The 21,298-nt window shown below is 41.8% G+C and overlaps 2 protein-coding genes across 4 annotated transcripts; one reads left to right on the top strand and one right to left on the bottom strand.

The window, feature by feature from the left end:
• The first annotated feature begins 533 nt into the window (after positions 1–533).
• LOC115106539 (epidermal growth factor receptor kinase substrate 8-like protein 1) lies at positions 534–14,527 on the top strand. Its single transcript, XM_029629376.2, has 20 exons — positions 534–602; positions 722–745; positions 1,724–1,788; positions 1,908–2,066; positions 2,428–2,577; positions 3,061–3,140; positions 4,528–4,664; positions 5,228–5,289; positions 5,384–5,510; positions 5,704–5,792; positions 5,907–5,981; positions 7,236–7,384; positions 7,733–7,877; positions 8,059–8,111; positions 8,205–8,313; positions 10,600–10,725; positions 10,885–11,047; positions 11,509–11,674; positions 12,059–12,191; positions 12,402–14,527. The coding sequence occupies exons 3-20, from the start codon at positions 1,756–1,758 to the stop codon at positions 12,486–12,488; spliced, it is 2,043 nt and encodes a 680-aa protein (XP_029485236.2). The 5' UTR covers positions 534–602; positions 722–745; positions 1,724–1,755; the 3' UTR covers positions 12,489–14,527.
• Positions 12,794–21,241, bottom strand: LOC115106537 (putative RNA-binding protein Luc7-like 1). 3 transcript variants are annotated; one of them, XM_029629374.2, is made up of 11 exons: positions 21,036–21,117; positions 19,239–19,309; positions 18,001–18,095; positions 17,717–17,815; positions 16,525–16,635; positions 16,290–16,433; positions 15,864–16,040; positions 15,525–15,613; positions 15,306–15,344; positions 15,053–15,202; positions 12,794–14,926 (listed from the first exon to the last, which is right to left on the bottom strand). In XM_029629374.2, exons 4-11 carry the CDS (start codon positions 17,810–17,812, stop codon positions 14,770–14,772), a joined length of 963 nt encoding a protein of 320 aa, XP_029485234.1. In that variant the 5' UTR covers positions 17,813–17,815; positions 18,001–18,095; positions 19,239–19,309; positions 21,036–21,117; the 3' UTR covers positions 12,794–14,769. The 3 variants fall into 3 exon arrangements, with proteins under 3 accessions (XP_029485234.1, XP_029485232.1, XP_029485233.1); XM_029629372.2 differs by lacking the exon at positions 19,239–19,309 and having other exon boundaries at positions 21,036–21,241; XM_029629373.2 differs by lacking the exon at positions 21,036–21,117 and having other exon boundaries at positions 17,717–17,835; positions 18,001–19,371.
• Positions 21,242–21,298: the final 57 nt, after the last annotated feature.

Here is a 21,298-nt window from a genome sequence, read left to right as displayed (position 1 = left end):
CCTGATAATCAAATTCCCACAAAATCTCACGTGAAGCATTCCAAAGACATGTTTGCACATGTTTTCACATGTGAATTTTCACTTGCACATGATTTCACATGAAATTTAACAAATGTGAAGTGTTCCAAAACATTCCCACAAAATAACAATATGTGTGTTATCACGCCACTAAAATAACAACAGTTGTGTTACTACGCAAAAAGTGCCCACTGAAATACCCTTATGGAAAAATCACATGAATTTCACATGAACACATCTCATGTGATCACATCTCATGTCCCCCAAAACCCCTCTCATAAAATCACGTGACATTTTTTTCTGTAAGGGTCCTCAATATTCTGTTACCTGAAACTCCAGTAAAGAGGCGCTCCCTCACTTTGTTGACTATCCAAAAAGGCCCACCTTAAATGTACCTAGACATAAATAGCATTCCGTGTGTGTGTGTGTGTGTAAATGTTTAAGGCGGAGTGGCCTGGGCTGGGCTTGCCTGGGTTAGGTGACGCACCACTGGAAATCCTTGCCTCACAGAGAGTGACAGAGAGAGCAGGAACAGGATTAAGAAAGCTGCTGCCACACTGAACGAGACACATTTCTCAACTTTGGTATAAATATTTTGGACTTGTTGATTTACTAAAATAACACATATATCTAATAGAAGGCTAAATCAGAGGCCACTAACTTTTTCCTGATTTTGTTTGTTTACCTTTTGTTTGGGAACCAGTGGATTTCGGGTCAAGGGTTGGAGGTAAGGGATTAGAACACACATAACATGCATTCACAGATTCAATACAACAATCATTATGCTGTAAAACAAATGTATTTATTCTCTCTTCGGAAGCATTGTCATGCACTCTCACAACGAGATTAACCCCAACATTGACGAGGTGGAAATAAGATGCTCTGGTAGCTACGTAAAGATTGTATGAAATTTCACTGCGGTGGTATTGATTTCAGAAATGCTCTTGACAATATGTGAGATCTGTACATCATGGCACCTGCTGTACATTTCAACATCAGGTCTTAGGCCATATATTTACTATTACTATGATATATGCTAATGACATTTTGGTATGAAAACATGTGCAGAGAAACGGAATGCTCGTGGTCGTTATGTAGTCTTACATGAGAAATAAGACCACATTATTATTATTATTATGTTCTTGACTGCTGATGGGAACAGACTTGGGATGTTAAAAGATTTTTACGGAACATAAAACAAGTCATCAAGTATGAATGGATTTTATGCATGTGAGTTACTCAGACTTTTCCAGGAATGTGATTGGGGGAGTCGCTTGGGTTATCAGGCAGATCAATGACTGAGATATAACATGTGGCACTACAGTACTGTGGTCAAACTGGTTGGGTGGGTAAGTCACAGGTCAGTGGGTGAGGGACAGCACGACACTGACACAGGGAGGAACTCCAGGTGAGGACTTTCAGTTTCCTCTTGGGTCATCCGGGTAACATCATCTATGGTGAGAGGACAGTATATTCAGGACAGTTAATTGCTCAAATCAAAGCAGTTGGATTCTAAGACTCATTGATAACTGACAATACCAAATGAACTACACCCATCATAGACCAAAGTTCTTTTGACTGCACCCTCTGTTACACAGTTCTAAATCATTTATGAATGAGAGGCTCTGTAGTGTCATCATTCTTACAATGATCTTCATCATTACCAAGTAAGAATTTTCCTCAGACCGGTTTACTCTGCCTCCAGGAAAACCCAGATGTCTGTCAAGTAACAGTCACATGATGACAGACGTCTCACAATATCTTATCAATGTAAGTGTTCTGAACATTATTTAAGTTGTATTATATCAGAACTTTTCAAGTGTTATACCCATGTAATTAACATACAGACATAGGAAGATCTTTTTTCTTTATTTCACTTCCCTGTGCAGCACCTGGTGACGTTCTCCCTGCAGGATGGGGAGGTGAATAGTGTGGATGAGGCCCAGTCTCGTCTGTCCCGACTGGCCCGGGCGGAGAAGCTGTGGAGCCAGCAGATAGTTCTGGAGATTAGCCCTGAGGCCCTCCGACTCAGAGACACACAGAGCCAGGTGAGTTGTGTAGCATGATCTACTACAGTACCCATAATGCTTTGCACATCTCCCTACCAATACATGTGGCATGGTATATATGTAGGGACTGTGGACAGAGGAACAGAGAACTCCAACATGGGGGGGTCACAATTAAACATTTGCTTTATATGAGATGCGTGAACAGTAGGACAATGCCTTATTAATTAACAAAGGCAAGTTACATTTCGGTTAAGGCTTGTACATATGACCTTCATGATGCTACTGATTTAAAAGCTCTCTAGTCTTCAGACCTTGTTTTCTAATTGACATTAGCTATGGTTATATGTGAGGCGCTGCAGTTCCAGTCATTTGAAATGTTGATTGTATTGTATTCATGCAGGATGAGTTGGAGAAGTATCCAGTTGCATCTATCCATCGCTGTGACGCCATCCACACTGAGAAACGATTTCCATCCCTCCTGTTACTCGTTTGCCAAAGCGCACCTCAGATAAAGCCTGACGTTCTCTTCTTCAACTGTGAGACCGTAAGGGTGAGTGCAGCAGTATGGGTGTTTTATGGATGCTTCCGAAAACTCTGGGTCCTGGGAGATCAGGCCAGGCAAAACTCCTGACCCTAGTTACAGATGTAGGATCTTAATTTGAGTCAGTTTTCTACAGCAGGAAAATAATCCTGCAGCAACAGGAAATGTGAATTAGTTTGTTTATTATAATTAATGGACACTTTTGTGGGGATTGCAAAAAAAAATCATAAGGGAAAAACAAGTCTGAAATTTTAAAGTGGAAATTACATACTTAAATACATACTTAATTACATACTTCAGAAGCCTTTTTAAATCTCAATGCAGGATGGTCAAAATAAAATTCTACATCTGAATAATATGCTTTCTTAAACTATATGAGCCTGTCCTGTGATTACCTGATATGGTACGCATTCTAAATGGAAATGAACTGTCACTGTAGTTCAGGTTCAACCGGACAACAGTGATGTCTCTTATTGATGGTTGTGTTCGCAGGCAGAGCAAATTCGTGACAACATCACAAGGGCAGTGTCAGGTTACTCATTGAGGTCCAAGAAGCGCCCGGAGGCCCTCAGGTACTGTGATTGTTATTGTCCTTCATGGCGGAGAGAGCGAGAGCGAGAGCGAGAGCGAGAGGGGTACAGAGAGAGATTTAAAAGATGTAGGAAGGTCCCACGGCCATGACTGATTTATGTTGTTTACACAAAAAAAGCTGCTATCTAGAACTTCGGCTGTCCCCATAGGAGAACCCTTTGAAGAAGCATTTTTGGTGGCAGGTAGAACGCTTTGGGTTCCAGGTAGAACCCTTTCTACAGTTCTACATGGAACCCAAAGGAGTTCACCCTGGAACCTAAAAGGGTTCTCCTATAGGGACAGCCAAAGAACCCTTTTGGAACCCTTTTTTCTAAGAGTGTACCGTCCACTGAGTTTCTATATGAGTGAAAGAGAGAGAGAGAGAGAGAGAGAGTGAAGAGAATGAGCAGCTGAGAACGAGGGAGGACAGACTTGTTTGACTGGTTTCTACATAACTTAAGAAGGTGTGACAGAGAGAACAAGGCCATTGTGGTATGGAGGAGAGGAGAGAGCGAATGGTGCTGGTTCACTGATGCAGGCCTAAACTCAGAAATGCTTTGAAACACACAGTTAAATGACATTTAAAGGACACACAGAAAAGGTAGGCTATAATTAAGATGCTACCTGGGGTATATTTCTGAATTGCCGAATCGCATTGAAATGCATACTGTTGAGTAGGTGTTACTTTGTGTACAGTATGTTTGTCTTCGAGGGTTAGCAAACAGACCAATGTCAAACAATGCCTCGACCTACAAATGTGACAAATGTGACAGAACTCTATGTCTGTCTAAATCTTTTGTGCCAATTCTGACTAAAATTTGTCATTTTAGCTATAGAAAGTTGTATATGTGAGTTGACGTATGTTAGTCACAGCGGGGCTACGTTGATATTGATATGAGAACTAATCTGAGGACCTCTGCTTGTTAAATCTGACATTTTATGTTTAAAAAAGTTTATTTTCGCTAGATTAGCACAGATAGAGATTGTTTGTGCTTTCTTTTCAGTTTATCAGATGATCAGAAAATGACCTATTGATACTGGATTGTGCACATTAGACTCCATATGTCGATAATTCTTTACCAGGGAGATTCAATATGTTTCATATGCCTTTAGTGAAGGGCGTTTCTTATGGGGTTGAATGAATGGTTGTTATCAGCAACAGTCAGGATGACCTAAGAACAGCATTGAAATTTTTGCATGAATCATATTCATGATAATGACAGGCCTTTGTTGCAAGTTAGGATATTGACCTTACTGACTACAGCTTAATTTGTGTTCTATCAGGTGAATTCCAACCATGAAGTCAAATGACAAAGTTGCTTTACAAAAACTATACTGGAAGGTAGAAAGGTGCATGATTTCTGAAAAATCTCTCTCCTTTTCCTACAGACTTCCTCCGATAGACCCTGTTCTTCCTCAAAATACCAAAGCAGCGATGATGGACCCCTACGGAATTCCGAGTCCCCCCATTCCACATGCTCCCAATGCCCCGCCTGCCAACCCTCCACCCTACCCAGGAATCAGAGGTAAGAAGACAGGAACCATCGTGTTTGTGCATGCTCTGGCAATTTACGTGTTTGCCAAGTCAATGAAATGCTTTGAAACGAATTGTCTAGGAGGGGAAGAGTGGGGAAAAGAGAGGATGAGCGAGAGTGAGGGAGATAGGGGGGGGAAATGAAGCACCGGTAGGGGTATTTCAACTGGCAATCAAAAGTTGAAAAAATAACAAAGCGAACTCCCTGCCTTTCAGTAAAAGGGGATGGGGCTGGAGAAATGTAACCTCTCTCAAATTCATAGACAGAGCTATGGATGCAAGGACTGATCCTCCATGACATCAAATCAATGAGTACATAAATACTCATTGATATGAATACATATCAATGAGTATTTATCATTCCAAAAAAGAATGTAGCACTGCAGATTGCCCCTTTAAGGTGAAAGGTTCTCATGAGTATAGAGGTTGCATTGTGTGTGTTGGGGGAAGGTGTGTCCGGAGTTAGAGGGGGGCAGGAATTCTAAATGCAGGAAATTCCAACCAAGGTAATGAATGGAAATGGACGCTCTGACTCTTCTTCTATGTCCTCAACAGCGAATGGCGTCAACAGCGGGCAACAACCTGATAGCTCTTTTCTACGAGCTGAGAAAGAAGTGGTACGTAATAATACCATTAAATGCTTTAAAATGTGTTTTTTTTATCACAATTCTACTGTAGGGTTAACTCTTTTCTCATGCATCTAAATTCCAGGGGATCCTTAATCACTGTTTCGATGACATTGAGGTCTTCATGGCAAAGCTCCAACAGACTGCAGAAGCTGCCTCCGTTTTAAGCCAGAGGAAGAAGAAGAAGAAAAGTCGCAAGCAAACAGCAGAGGGTAAGAGGGATAAGCAACTCACATACCCTATAGGGCTCAACGTTAAGGAAGTTCACTTGAGCAACAATAGGTTTGCTGGCCAAGTGACCCCCTAAACTGGCTCAACTCAAGATGCCGTTCAAAGCTGAAATCGCTGATCTTTTTCGGGTGTAATTTTTTGTTGTTGTCTCTGTGTCTTTTCTCTCAAATACAGAGGACTTGCTTACTGCAAAAGCTCGCCCTCCACCCGAAGAAGAATTCATGGACATCTTCCAAAAATTGAAATACTGCTTCAGCCTACTGGTGAGTAAAGGGAGCATTGCCATGACCACTCCACACTTCTTTCAAGCTTTGGTTATGTCAACAAAACAGTTGAGATATTGTGTACCCACTCATCATCTCTCGTCCTCTTCCCAGGCTCGTCTCAAGTCTTCCATCTCCAACCCATCCTCAGAGGAGCTGCTCCACCATGTGTTCAAACCTCTGGATATGGTGAGTCAACCATGATAACCTTCATAACCATTGCTTACGCGCTGGTTATGAGAGGCCTTGGAGGGAGAGAACTACGGGGACGACACACGTTGCTATACACAGGATTAGATATTTAGAACTGGAAGGGGCAGAATAAAAGTAGCTAGTATCTTAAAAAAAAAAAAAAACACACAAAAAACATTTGACATAATAATAAGTATCCTTGTTATGTCTACTCAATTATGGAATTAGATTGTTGAAGAACAATCTGTCCTGAATGGCTGTGTACTCTTATAATGATGTCATGTTGATTTATGACTTCCTTTTGTCGTATACTTACTAGACTATTGTACGTAGACTATATGCAGGCTCTGTCTATTTGTACATACAGTGTGTTTGCCCGTATATAGTGTGTATTGCTACCCAAGTATGTACTGTGTTGAAACAATTGAATGGTTTTCAACACAGAAGGGAGGTAGTGTTACTGGAAGAAGAAAAAACATTATATATTTTGAGTGTTGTTCAATATTTGCACAAGGTAGTGCCCAGTGTGTTATCACATATTTTGACTTTGGTCACATAAATAATGTCGTATTTGTTAGCAAAAACATTATAAACGGACTCATTAAGACACAATTTAACCCAATAGTGTCATACGACTGTGACGTAAAAGTGTTTAAATTCAAGTGTTATGGAAGATGGTAAAGATAAGCACAGGAAATATGTTCAGGTGTGTTAGGTACTCAGAGAGGGTTGGCACAATGTAAGAACAGCCTGCCTATAAAACTATTGTATCACTACATGAAAGAATAGAGGGTGGAATTGGAAAAAAACGGGCAGCTTAGGTGTGTGTATCCTGGCACACCTTCATGGAAACAGGGAGAAACCAAGAGAGGTGTAACGGCTTGTTGATCTGTAGATTTCTGTCTGCTGAGAGGGATGAGAGGGTGAAACCGCACATGACCCACATTGAACAATCTTTTCACTATGGTGATATCTAATGACATGTAATAACATTCACATATTGGGTAATACCAGTCAGGGATTGGCAATATATTATAAGGCCTGTTTCCCCGGACACAGATTAAGCCTAGTCCTAGATTGAAAAGAGCTTTTCAATCTCAACTGAATATTATTTTTAGTGTCTGGGAAAACCGACCTTTAGAGTTCATTAGGCCTAGATTGCCCTTCAAAATTAATCTACTGTTGCCAATTGTTCAGTCAACCCATTATTTCCAATGATCCTGATCTAAACTGTTTACTCTGTGGCCTCAGCTGGTGAGGACTACCGGGGGCCCTGCCCTAGGGGCCTCAGTGACCAGTCCTGCCCTGACCAACTCAGCCGTAACCCTGCTTCAAGACAACCTGTCTGAGGAGGAGAGGCTGCTATGGACGGCTCTGGGGCCCCACTGGACACTCCCACGGTCAGTATTGACAACTACAGAACATTTGATTCCCCCATAGACCCGTATGTATGATTGGGGTATTGAGTGTGGCAGTCTGTTGTCTCAGGTCATGTGCCAGTGTGCCAGACTCATAAAGGCTCTTCTTTGACTCTGTGGCTTATGATCTGTGACGTTGGAGCAACATGACATGATGACACAGCATGACATGTCAATGTCAATGTTTATTCAGGCAGCCACGGAAATAGTACAGTATTTCAACTGTGGAGAGAGTTGGTCAAATTCCTTTCTAGGCTATGTCTACACTGGCTATACTATTCGTTAGAATTTTTGTTTGTTAAGGTCAGCAATTTCTCTCTCTCCTCTCAGTTCCCAGCTCAAAGGGCCAGTGGCCCCATACACACCGGTATTTCTGGACGGGTGGAAGCCAGAGGCCTCCAGGGCAGACAGGCAGGTTTATGAGGATCCAGTTGAGTCACAACACAAACATGAAGCTCTGAGAGAAAAACAAGAGGTTTGTAATAAGAGAGATGTACATTCATGTACATCATGTACATTGAGGAGTTGACAAAGAGTGTAACATCATATGAATGTGCCCTTTACTGTCCTGACCTCTTCCTCAACCCCCTCTCTTTTCTCTCTCTCTCTCTCTCTCTCTCTCTCTCTCTCTCTCTCTCTCTCTTTCTCTAATTCAGTTGCAGCCTACTCAGCCAGTTGGACCTCCAGTCACCCCTAAGAGCAATGAAATGTAAGTTTTCAAGTCAAACATATTTTTTATTTATTTTTGTATTGTTGACTTTTATTTTGCAGTTATATCAATAATACACTAATTTCCTCTCAGGGATAGCAGTGTCCTACCCCCCGAGGGAGAGAGGATGTACAGTTGCAGCTATGACTTTGTGGCCCGCAACAACAGTGAGCTGTCAGTACAACAGGGAGATACACTGGAGGTAAACATCTGAAAAGTCATTAAGTGACATTAGGTAATATTACACAACAGACAAATTCAGGAGCGTTCTTGAACAACACACGCCTGGTAGCTAGTCTTCAATGGCTTGGCTCTCTTTTAATGGTAAGACACATGGTTGGTACAGATGTAGGAGGTTAATTTGAGCCAGTTTGCTTGAGCAGGGAAATAATCCTGCAGCAACAGGAAATGTGAATTATTATGTTGATTATAATCAGAAGCCTTTTTAAACCTCAAATACACTACACGTTTTACATTTCCTGCATTGCAGGAAAGTTCTCCTGCAACAGGGTGATCAAATTAAGATCCTACATCTGTAAATTAGAAAAATACAGGACACAATCCGGCTGTATTGGTGATACTGTACAAAATCCAGTTATAAAATAAATGTATCCTCAATCAAGCATTAGTAATGCCAGAGTTAAAAAACCTAGGAAATAAATATTGATGCATAGCACAGGTACACTTTGCCAGATTCTAGGCATACTCTACATACAGCTGAAGTCGGAGGTTTACATACACTTTGGCCAAATACATTTAAACTCAGTTTTTCACAATTCCTGACATTTAATCCTAGTAACAATTCCCTGTCTTAGGTCAGTAAGGATCACCACTTTATTTTAAGAATGTGAAATGTCAGAATAATAGTAGAAAGAATTATTTATTTCATATTTTATTTCTTTCATCACATTCCCAGTGGGTCAGAAGTTTATATGCACTCAATTAGTATTTGGAAGCATTGGCTTTAAATTGTTTCATTTGGGTCAAACATTTCGGGTAGCCTTCCACAAGCTTCCCACAACAAGTTGGGTGAATTTTGGCCCATTCCTCCTGACAGAGCTGGTGTAACTGAGTCAGGTTTGTGGGCCTCCTTCCTCACATAATGCCTTTTCAGTTCTGCCCACAAATTTTCTATAGGATTGAGGTCAGGGCTTTGTGATGGCCACTCCAATGCCTTGACTTTGTTGTCCTTAAGCCATTTTGCCACAACTTTGGAAGTATGCTTGGGGTCATTGTTCATTTGGAAGACCCATTTGCGACCAAGCTTTAACTTCCTGACTGATGTCTTGAGATGTTGCTTCAATATATCCACATAATTTTCTATCCTCATGAAGCCATCTATTTTGTGAAGTGCTCCAGTCCCTCCTGCAGCAAAGCACCCCCACAGCATGATGCTGCCACCCCCGTGCTTCACGGTTGGGATGGTGTTCTTCGGCTTGCAAGCCTCCCCCTTTTTCCTCCATACATAGCGATGGTCATTATGGCCAAACAGTTTCATCAGACCAGAGGACATTTCTCCAAAAAGTATGATCTTTGTCCCCATGTGCAGTTGCAAACCGTGGTCTGGCTTTTTTATGGCAGTTTTGGAGCAGTGGCTTCTTCCTTGCTGAGCGGCCTTTCAGGTTATGTCACAATAGGACTCGTTTTACTGTGGATATAGATACTTTTGTACCTGTTTCCTCCAGCATCTTCACAAGGTCCTTTGCTGTTGTTCTGGGATTGATTTGCACTTTTCGCACCAAAGTACGTTCATCTCTAGGAGACAGAATGCGTCTCCTTCCAGAAGCGGTATGACGACTGTGTGGTTCCATGTTGTTTATACTTGCGTACTATTGTTTGTACAGATGAACTTCAGATGTTTGGAAATTGCTCCCAAGGATGAACCAGACTTGTGGAGGTCTACAATTTTCTTTCTGAGGTCTTGGCTAATTTCTCTTGATCTTCCCATGATGTCAAGCAAAGAGGCACTGAGTTTGAATGTAGGCCTTGAAATACATCCACAGGTACACCTCCAATTGACCCAAAGGATGTCAATTAGCCTATCAGAAGCTTCTAAAGCCATGACATAATTTTCTGGAATTTTCCAAGCTGTTTAGAAGCACAGTCAACTTAGTGTATGTAAACTTCTGACCTACTGGAATTGTGACACAGTGAATTATAAGTGAAATAATCTGTCATTAAACAATTGTTGAAAAAATTACTTCTGTCATGCACAAAGTAGACGTCCTAACCGACTTGCCAAAACTATAGTTTGTTAACAAGAAATTTGTGGAGTGGTTGAAAAACTAGTTTTAATGACTCCAACCTAAGTTTATGTAAACTTCCGACTTCAACTGTACATACTGGTTGTTACCTTGGCAACAGCTATCACTTCTAGAGATAGGAAATTGTGAGTTGTGTAATACTACACGATTAAATATATCACTTGTTTTATTCCTCCTTAATTATTCTCTGTAAAAACATTGGCTCCTCTCCTTTACTGTGTCAGGTCGTGGAGTCTTCCAAACGCTGGTGGAAGTGTCGTAATCGCTTCAACGAGGTTGGCTTTGTCCCATTCAACATCCTGGAGCCAATGGCTCACATAGACAGCCCTGTCACCATGAGAGAACCTAAGGTAACAGCCCAATGTAATACAAAGACACACAAACAACACCCGTTCCTTTACCCACACCCAGATACTGGTACAGGTATTCATTTCAGTGATTCGATATTCCATATCAGTGTTTTCAATGTTGTTCCCTCTCTCTTTCCTTTCCCCTCTGCTCTGGTCCAGCCTCCGGTCTCACCTGCCCTGACCAAGACTCACATTCCTCCCAGCCCTCCAGCCTTTAACCCTAGCTCCTTGACTCCTAGCCCCTCAGCGCACCACCGCCCTCGCCCACTATCATACAACCAATACAGCCAACACATTCCAGCCGGAGATGACGCAGACAAAGGTATCACACTATACTGAGAGGATTAACAGTATATTTCTGCACTGTGTGTGTTTGTCTGTGTCTGTGTATGTCAGAGGAGAGACTCAGGCACTGCACTACACAGAGACGCTCTTGGTCTTTGCTCTGCTATGTGAATGTGTGTTTGTGTCTGTGTCCACGCACAATTGTGTGTGAGGGAGGCTCCAGAGAGGGGGGAAAGTGTTTGTTTGTTTGCACTGTGTAAATGACATAAAAGCATTTTAGTCATTTAGAAGACACTCTTATCCAGAACAACTAGGGTTAAAGCGCTTGCTCAAGGGCACATCGACAGATTTTTCACCAAGTCAGCTCGGGGATTTGAACCTGCAACCTTTTGGTTACATTCTTATGACAGGAAAGTCTTTTGACTGCTCTGTTTTAGCAAGATAAGCCAAACAAAGACCTAGAAAACACTTTTAACGCATTGTAAAAACTCTCCTCAGTCATGATGGTGAATGACGAACTGCTCCAGAGACTGACCAATGGGAAGGCCAACCTGAACAAGCCACTGGTCATCCCTCGCTCGTCGGACACCTTGGTCCCCCTGGACTACAACTCACCCCCCGAGGAGGTGGAGCAGTGGCTCAGGGGGAAGGGCTTCAGTGAGACGTGAGTTTGACGTGACCCCAAACAACCTCAAACTCAAAACGGATCACATTCCAATCAGGGACCAATTCTGGTCATGGGTACTTCTCGTGTATGGAGTTATAGTAACTCCAAGATTTAGGTACTGCTTATGTATTGCTTACTGATCTGTTCAAAGGAATTTGTCACAATATACAGATACTCAATACATTTCTACCAAATCAATTGTAATTGGTTGAACCTGAAATAGTCCTTAAGATCTGGACTCAGTAACCTTGCGACTAAGTCGATCTGTCTAGTTCCTGTACAGAGATGACTGAGTTGTTCATGGATGATTGAATGTGACAGGTAAATGAAGGGTAATGTCTGAGTAAGGTTACTGACTAGCTGTGTGCCTCCCCTGCTTAGGACGGTGACATTACTGGGAAAGCTGACAGGAGCCCTGCTCTTCTCTCTGAACAAGGAGGACCTACGACAAGTCCTACCAGACGAGGGCGCCAGAGTGTACAGCCAGCTCACTGTGCAGAAAGCACTGTTGGAGGTACTGCTTCACCTTTTGTTGGTTAATACACGTTGGAATTCTTTAGTAGGCAGCCTATGATGATTGCAGTGTTCCTCAGTATTGACTTATGCATAAAACTAATACATTTCCCAACAGTTTTACTCCAGTCGTACGCAGTTTTAAATCCATAATATCCCTGTTATGTCGTCTTTCCATGTTTTGAACTAATTTGAAGTTCTGTTCTCCCAGGACGCCCGGAAGGCCACTGAGCTGGAGGCAGTGATGGAAAAACAGAAGATGAAGATGGATCTGAAGCTGGAGAGTAGCACACTATAAGACCCACGTTTCAGACATCATGTGTCACTCCCCCATAAGGAAGACTCCAACTAAAAGAGAAAAAAAGCCCGCACCACTGGCTTGATTCTATCTAACAAACATTCAAAAACTGTCAGATGTAACATTATGCAAATATTCATTTTATGGTTGCTCTTCAAGCCAGGCTGTGCAGTCTTGGATCAAGGCTTTGTTTTTTGTTGCAAATGCTTGCTTCGGTTAAAACTTTTTAGGATAAATTGTCCTCTGTTAAGCCAATGTACAATTACACTTAGGCCCTGAGCAATGATCTCAGGTAAATAGATTCATACAATTCTGGGATTTTTATTCAGGCTTCAGAGAAAATCATCTTCTAGCAAAATAATACAAACAGACCAAACCAATACTAGAGCTGGCACCAATTAGGAAAAGTTATGCATTCCTTTATATGTGTTTGCATCCAATTTCAAGTGACTGACATACATGAACCAACATATTCAGAAGATGTACAAGCTGCGGATTCAGCATCAAAATACTGGAAAGTAAAATGAACATAAGCAGGTACTTAGGATATTGTTCCCAGCACCAAGTGACATAGTCCAAAACCAGGGTAACGTAGCTGACTACCTGGGTAACGTAGCTGACTACCTGGGTAACGTAGCTGACTTGCTGGGTAACATAGCTGACTTCCTGGGTAGCGTAACTGACTTCTAGGGTCACATAGAGTCATTCTCAATCCAAAACAGCATTTCCTACTCAATCCATTGGAGACATGCAAAGTCCATCATGTCTACTACACACAAATACAGACTTCACATGACATGAAAACTTGGAACACACTTGTAAAATTCTCTCTCAAAAAAAAGAAGACTCCATTTGTGAACACAAAGGACAATAAAATCTAAAGCGTGACGGAAATCCTTATGACATATTCATTCGAACTGCTGCTATCTCTCCAAATATAAATGTCCCGTCAGTCAGTCTAGGCCATAACTATAGAAGCAAAGGGTATTTCACAAGCTGACAGAAATGAGCTAACTAATGTTCACAACTGACCAAATTCCTTTTGTATTTCCAAATGTCCTGATCCAGTCAAACAACAACAATATGTCTTCGTTGATCAATCTTATAATCTGTTCTGCACATATCTGACCTATGATTACTGGCATGTTAAATATTTTTGCAACTTTAAATGGCAAATTACTGCGACCAGCATAGTGAAATAGCCTCTAGGAAGGAAGCCTCGAAGAGTGAAGCCAATCTAAGGCAGTATGCCGAGTTGTGTTCATTAGGACACTAATTGAAAACCTTTCACTATGTTTTTACGGGAGAGCAAAAATGTGCTTTTCTTATTGGACAAATCCAGATGACGCCTCCCTGTTTCAGTCCGGTTTCTTCTGTTTGGTGCCTAATGAACATGACCCAGGACAGTATGCAGGAAGTATGATTAAGCAGTGTCTCAATCGCACAGCAATCCTGACAGTTTAAAAGTAACAGTATCAAAACAAAGAAACATTTAAATCCTCTATTCTTTAAGTTTATGGTTCATTCAATGGTCATTAATTTATAATTTCTATAGCTACCACTTAAATTGTATATTTAGGATTGTTTCATAGAATATGTATATAAAATCAAATGAATTGCAATCAACAGCCATCACTTAAAACATATGCTGGCAGGACTTTGTGCACCCCCACAACATTCAACAACTACCGATATATTTGAATGCTTGAAATATATACAGTACCAGTCAAAAAGCCACAACACAACTAATTAGATCAAACATATTAAGGAAAGAAATACAACAAATTAACTTCAAGGCATACCTGTTAATTGAAATGCATTCCAGGTGACTACCTCATAAAGCTGGTTGAGAGAATGCAAAGAGTGTGCAAAACTGTTGTCTAGGAAAAGGGTGGCTACTTTTAAAATATATTTTGATTTGTTTAACACATTTCTTGGTTACTACATGATTCCATACGTGCCATTTCATAGTTTTGATGTCTTCACTAATGCTCTACAATGTAGAAAAAAGTAAAAATAAAGAATAACCCTTGAATGAGTAGGTGTGTCTAAACTTGACTGGTACTGTATATATTTGCGCAATATACGATACATACACACACACACACACCTGTGGTCATATGAGCTCTATTTATTTGGGACACAGTGGGTTGGCTGGAATATCTGTCAAATCAAAACGTCTCTGGACATTGCTGTTAAGAGAATCCTTATAGATATGTGGACAGGTATGAAAGAGAGAAAAGGAGGTTGTGTTTTGAGGATGGATAGATAGCGAGAGTCCTCAGAGGTCCCCGGTGTCTCTGTCCCTGTCCTGCGCCCGGCGGGAGTCCGTCCTCCCGTTCTGATCCCTGCTGTCTTGTCGCCGCTCGGAGGATCCCCTCTTCCTGCTTCGCTCCCGTGAATGGTCTCTGGAGGAGCGCTCTCGATCCCTGGACGACCTGGAACCGTTCCACACGGTCTTGTTACACACACATCTAATGTACATTTATTATGAGAAGAACTTTTATTATTGTGTACATGTCTGAGTAATGAGATGACGTATGTGTGTGTGTGTTCTCTCCTACTTGTGTCTGGTGCTGGGCTCGTGGCGGTGGCCCTTGCTGCAGGATCGGGAGTGGCGTCTCCTCCTCTCCCGGTCCCTGGAGCGAGAGCGGGAGGAACGCCGCCTCTCCCGAGACGAGGAACGCCGTCTCCTACGTTCGCGAGAGCGGGACCTGCAGCACAGACACAGAAAAGTTCTGTATACAGTAATAAACAATGATATTGTGTATCTAATATAGTTCATATGGCAGCAGATAGCTGGGGGCCCATACTAACCTATGTTCCCTGCTCCGTTCCCTGCTCCGTGATTTGGTCCTATAAAAACAACAGACAATAATTAAGATGCCTCTGTGAAAATCTTAATTTGCCTCCACATACAGTACATAAATCAATATTTTTCCCCCCAAAGAAGTTCTGCCATCACCACCAACATGTTTATAAACCATGTGCCCATGTCAATTGAATTATTTCTGAAAAGTTAAGTCCTGTACCCACCTCGTCTTCATCCGTTCTTCCTTCTCTCGCTCTTCTCGCCTCTTGAGACGGTCCTGGTTCCTCTTCTCCTGCTTGTCAATGACTGTTTTCTGATTTAAAAAAAATGATGAGCAAATGGCATTAGCCGAAGTCTTAACATACATTTTTTCTTGTGTTATTAAATTCTAACGTCAAAAAGTCCTTACTGCAAAATTCAAAGGTATCGAAAAGACAGACGTTGGCAGTGCTTTTAATCCCAAACAATATCCTTGTATAATCTTCAAAACGGGAAATCAGTTTAAAAATAAAACTCGGCAGGTGTATTTAGCAACCTGTGGTCTGAGGTGGTTCAGAGATTACCTTCAGGGCTTCCAGTTTCTCCCTGATCTGGATGAATCCCAGGTGCAGCTTCCCACCAAAGTGGTCGGCCAGGCGACGGTCGTTGTCGTGGAGACCCAGGTAGGCCGAGCATACCTCGCAGACACGGAGCTTCTGCTGCTGGAAACTGGAGGCAGGCATGGAGTTTCTGTACTCCTCCTGAGAAGCAGAGAACAGAAAATATGAAAGAAATTGAGTCCGCAACGGAATGAATGGGGTCGAGTTCATTATGGTGAAAATTAAGTGAAACCGGATGGTTCCCCCTAAACTTGTCCAATAAGAAGGCTATTTGAATTTCCCATTGCAAAATGTTTTTGCTAAGGTGTGCCCTGATGAACACAGCCCAAGTTTATAGTCAGGAGGAGTTCAATGGAAACTAGATTTGTTGTGAGGAAAACAACCCCTCACCTCGGCATCCCTCTTCCTGCTGCGGACCTTCTCCACTTCCTGTAGGATCAGCTGGGCTTCATCTACGTTCCCCTCGGCTCCCAGCTGCTCTGCCTTGGCCAGGAGCTTCCCGATCTCTTCGTTCAGCTCGTGGACAGTCTCTGCCTGGAGAGTCACACACACAATCAGTCTGGATTAGAACGTTTCCAACAACATGTCCTTACATTCCACAATAAGGTTCATCTTGCTTTCTTACCTTTGCAGCCACCTCCGCACTGATCTCATCCTGAGTCTCCACCAGCCGTTTCTTGGCCAACTCTGTTCTACGGTCGCAATCAGCGATGAAAGACTCCAGGTGATCCACAGCCTACAGTCAACCACAGAAAAGTCAATGCCATACAAGTCAATGGAACACGGACTGGTGCACAGGTAAAATGAACAACACTGAATCAGAATATAAAAACGCAACATGCAAAGTATTGGTCCCATGTTTTATGACCTGAAATAGAAGATCCCAGAAATGTTCCCATACGCACAAAAAGCATATCTCTCATTTTGTGCATTAATTTGTTTGCGTCCCTGTCTGTGAGCATTTCTCCTTTGCTAATATAATTCATCCACCTGACAGATGTGGCATATCAAGAAGCTAATTAAATAGCACGATCATTACACAGGTGCACTTTGTGCTGGGGTTAATAAAAGGCTACTAAAATGTTAAGTTTTGTCACAAAACACAATGCCACAGATGTCTCAAGTTGAGGGAGTGTGCAATTGTCATGCTGACTGCAAGAATGTCCACCAGAGCTGTTGTCAGAGAATTGAATGTTCATTTCTCAACCATAAGCAGAGTACGTCCAAACATGGACAAGCATAAGCTACGGTCAACAATGGCAATTTGAATGCACAGAGATACCGTAACGAGATCCTGAGGCCCATTGTAGTGCCATTCATCAGTCACCATCACCTCATGTTTCAGCATGACAACACACAGCCCCATGTCGGAAGAATCTGTACACAATTCCTGGAAGCTGAAAATGTCCCAGTTCTGCCATTGCCCGCCAATATCCAGCAACTTTGCACAGCCATTGAAGAAGAGTGGGACAACACTCAACAGGCCACAATCAACAGCCTGAACAACTCCATGCGAAGGAGATGTGTCGCGCTGCATGAGGAAAATGATACTGACTGATTTCTGATCTACGCCCCTACCTTTAAAGGTATCTGTGACCAACAGATGCATATCTGTATTCCCGGTCATATGAAATCCATAGATTAGGGCATAACAAATTTATTCCAATAGACTGATTTCCTTAAATGAATTAACTCAATAAAATCTTTGAAATTGTTGCGTTTACATCTTTGTTCAGTACAGAACAAGTACAAATTACTTGGCACGGAAGGGATGAATGAAGTTGTATTTCATTGAACTGACTGTGGACATCACTTACGTCAAGCTCAAAGAAGAGTTCCCTCGCCTTGGAGGCGATTTCATAGTCGGCCCGGAGCGCCAGGTCGTGGGTCTTCGCACATTCTCCCAGATCCATACGCTGTCGATTAAGTCAGTCAGCTAGTCAAGACACAGCCATAGTTCCTGCATAATCTGCGGCAAACTACTTTAGAAAGTAGTTTACGGTCACTGCATTCAAATATTCAGAATCGATCAACCAATATTACTGACTAGACTTGAACGGCAATAAATCATATGGGAGGACGCGGTGCTTAGTCTGCTTACAGTTCCAGAGAGGATGTCGTGGGGACAGCAGTTCAGGAGATGGCTTTTGCAGACCCGCTCGTCAGTGAACTTGACCCTCTGCCGCGTCTCGTCCCCTGAAACATGCAAAAAGCAACAGTCAGAAATAGCTCACATAGCTATTGGTCCACTAGAGCGAGGTATCCAACGCTTTATACCCATATTAGGGTAAAGGGGCAAAGATTTGACCTTTTTTTTTTTTTACAATTGCATCTTGGTATTCTCTTTATTGGGGTGAAATGAACATAGATATATTCAGCTAGAATGCATCAAGTGACAGAATGTGTGCCTTTGGACAGTACTCAACGACATTCACTTTGTCTTAAGATATCCCACTTGTGTTTAAAGCGGAACCCAGGTTTACCAGTCAGTAAACAATTGGGCCTGCATTGGGACCAGAGTGGTGTGTCCCTTAAGGCTTGCTGTATTTTCTGCTGTAACCTAGAGGCTTACCTTACCAGAGCCTCGATACTACATTAAGAATATGGTTGTGCTAAGACTGTGACTTGACACTCTCGTCATGGCATTCTGAAAGCACCTGTTCAACTGAAGAATATAGGCCTATAGAAAAATCAACAGCCAAATGGTTGTAAGCCTACTGTATGGGTGTTTTTAATGATGGACAGGGACAGGCTCATGACGATCCCTTGGTCTCATGACATTGTCACTCAGCTTAACAGTGCTGTGTCACTGCAACAGCTGTTACGGGCGTCAGCTAGATCTCCTAACTTCAACAAAATGAGACCATTTAAAATAGATTCAGGTCTAGGATATAGTTGGCGCCAACGAAGTCCCTGACACAAATGGAACATTGAAAGAAAACCCAAGAAAAATGTTAGCTTTATACACACTGCGAGCTCCAACATACTGTACCCTTCTGCATTCTCCAAGACCTCAGCTGCAGAATTTTAAACCCGCTGTAGGAAAGTATAAATGGGAACAGTTCTTGCTCAAACCTGTAGTAAGGAAGTGTGGAATGATACACAAGTAAGATTGTAAAGATCTGTGCAGAGCTTTTCGATGGCTAATATGGTCTCTGCTTGACAATAAACGTGGCTTTCAACGCAACCAGGCAACGTCTTAATTCAAGCTGCAACTACTTCCAAGATTTTAATATCCATTGTTGTGATGCTAAAAAAAAAGATACAACTTCCCGGAAAGAAAACAATTGTTTGGATTATTATTATTCATAACAGCTTTAAAAATCATGTGTGACTCACGGCTCGATGAACATGAGGCTTTTCTGCAACTCCTTTGCAGATTGATGTAGGCTGGCAAAGATACACTGAACCTTTATGAATAAAATAAAGGGGCCACAATTGTTCAGTTTGTATGTAACATATGTACGGGAAGAATTTGTATTCATCTCAACACACACACACACACAAACTCACTCGACACAAACTCACATTGTTAGGCTGATTAAGCCCAAAAAGGAATCATGGACTGAGGTCAGTTTATCCGACTTTACATGTCACCATTGTAGACATGACATCCTTCCTAAATGGCAGCTGTTATGTTTTCAATGTTTGTATCCTTGTAGCCTAATTTGACACCTTTATTAATCTTTTCATTTATTAATAAGCCGGGACTAAATGGCATTCTATAGCGACAGCTTGAGAGATATTGCTGTACCTGTTTTGGACCTTACCCGTAAAAGTTGTAGACAGTAGAGGGGTGACCAAGAAAGTATTACATCCAAGAGCGTGAATCCATCTTTGAATTAGATTGGAGGGGGTGAAAGTAGCATCAAACAATTGGATGTAGTACTTTCTTGGGCACTGCCAACAACGTTTTTATCAGAACCATCTACAGATACCGTCCAACGTGGGACACATGCTGCTAAATACAGGTAGAGCAAAAGGCCGGGTGCATATCTCACAAGCTGTTACTATAGAATGCACGAAGACAGAAGGCTACTGTTAAAATAACTGTACTTACTGTTATTTACTGTATATATGACAGCAAGCTTCGTAAGTCTAGTGTCCTTGTAGCCAGATACGTAATTTACTATGGAAGTGGTGCTTGTGCAAATGCTACACAATACTAGATACTGTGCACAGTATGACTAGCTGTTTTAACCTCCTGTCAAGGACTTGCAGACTCTCTAGATATCCTTACTGACTATTTAGTATTTACAAGGCCGGATATCTTTGTTATCCTATACTGCATGTAGGCCTTGCTAAATTTAATTTGCTTCAGGGTTGGGGTCAATTCAGTTTCAATTACAGTCAATTCAGAAAGTAAACCAAATTGTAATTCAATTTTTTTCTAATTGAAAAGTATTTAAGAGAATTGGAATGGAATGTGTACTTCCTGAATTTACTGGAATTGAAATGGAATTGACCCCAACCCTAACTAGCTATGTATCTAACTGAACAACATAAGAACGTGGATCTGTGTTGTAAAATACATTAGATTGAAATGTACTAGTTATAACATGAGTTTTATCCCCGCTTTTTCAGGGACCACTTAAACTCAGGGTCCCCCAGGGGGGGGTCCAGATGATCATTACTTATCTAGCCAGCTGGTCTATCAACAATGAATGCCAGAGTGGACGTAATTAGCTATGGATACAAACATTAAATCGCGAAACAACAACTAGGCCGGCGACAGATCATGATTGAGCTGCTTTTATGTCACACAGCCGTCCTCTTGTACGCCATTCATTCAAGGTATGTCCAACTGAAACACGCCACAAAAACTAGTTAGCTAGATGGTAAACTAGCTAGCTAGAAGGCTAAGTGCAAGCCACTGGCTCACATATGAGGCTGCGTTCAGACAGGCAGACAAATTCAGATTCCCCCTAATTAATTAATTCGTATTTTGACCAATCATATCAGCCCTGAAAACAATCTGATGTGAAAAGATCTCATGTGATTGGTAAAAAGACAAATTAGTGCAAAACATCAGAATTGGCCTGCCTATGTAAACGCAGCAGTAGAAAAGTATCTCTGAATGGCTCCATCTTTTAGCTAGCAAGCTAACAAGCTAGTCACCGCCGTTTTGCTACTCACCATCCCTCGCTGTCCCCATTAGTTGATCGAGCAAAGCTCTCATTTGAGCTTGGGCCGACATTGCTGTGGGTTAATTCTTGAAAGCTTCACACAAAACAGAAGGTTCCACGATCTATGGTATCCTATTTTATTAATGCAATATGTTTATTATTCGGACAAGCTTCTTCAACGATCTCGTCAGCCCCTTCTTTCTTTGCTAAGGAAATGACGACACTTCCTCTACGCTAGAATTGGCCAATTGGAGTGGCTTGGTAACGAACCAA

The sequence above is a fragment of the Oncorhynchus nerka genome, linkage group LG23, assembly GCF_034236695.1.
Source record: "Oncorhynchus nerka isolate Pitt River linkage group LG23, Oner_Uvic_2.0, whole genome shotgun sequence".
NCBI classification, from domain to species: domain Eukaryota; kingdom Metazoa; phylum Chordata; class Actinopteri; order Salmoniformes; family Salmonidae; genus Oncorhynchus; species Oncorhynchus nerka.
This window is presented reverse-complemented; position numbering and strand designations above follow the sequence as displayed.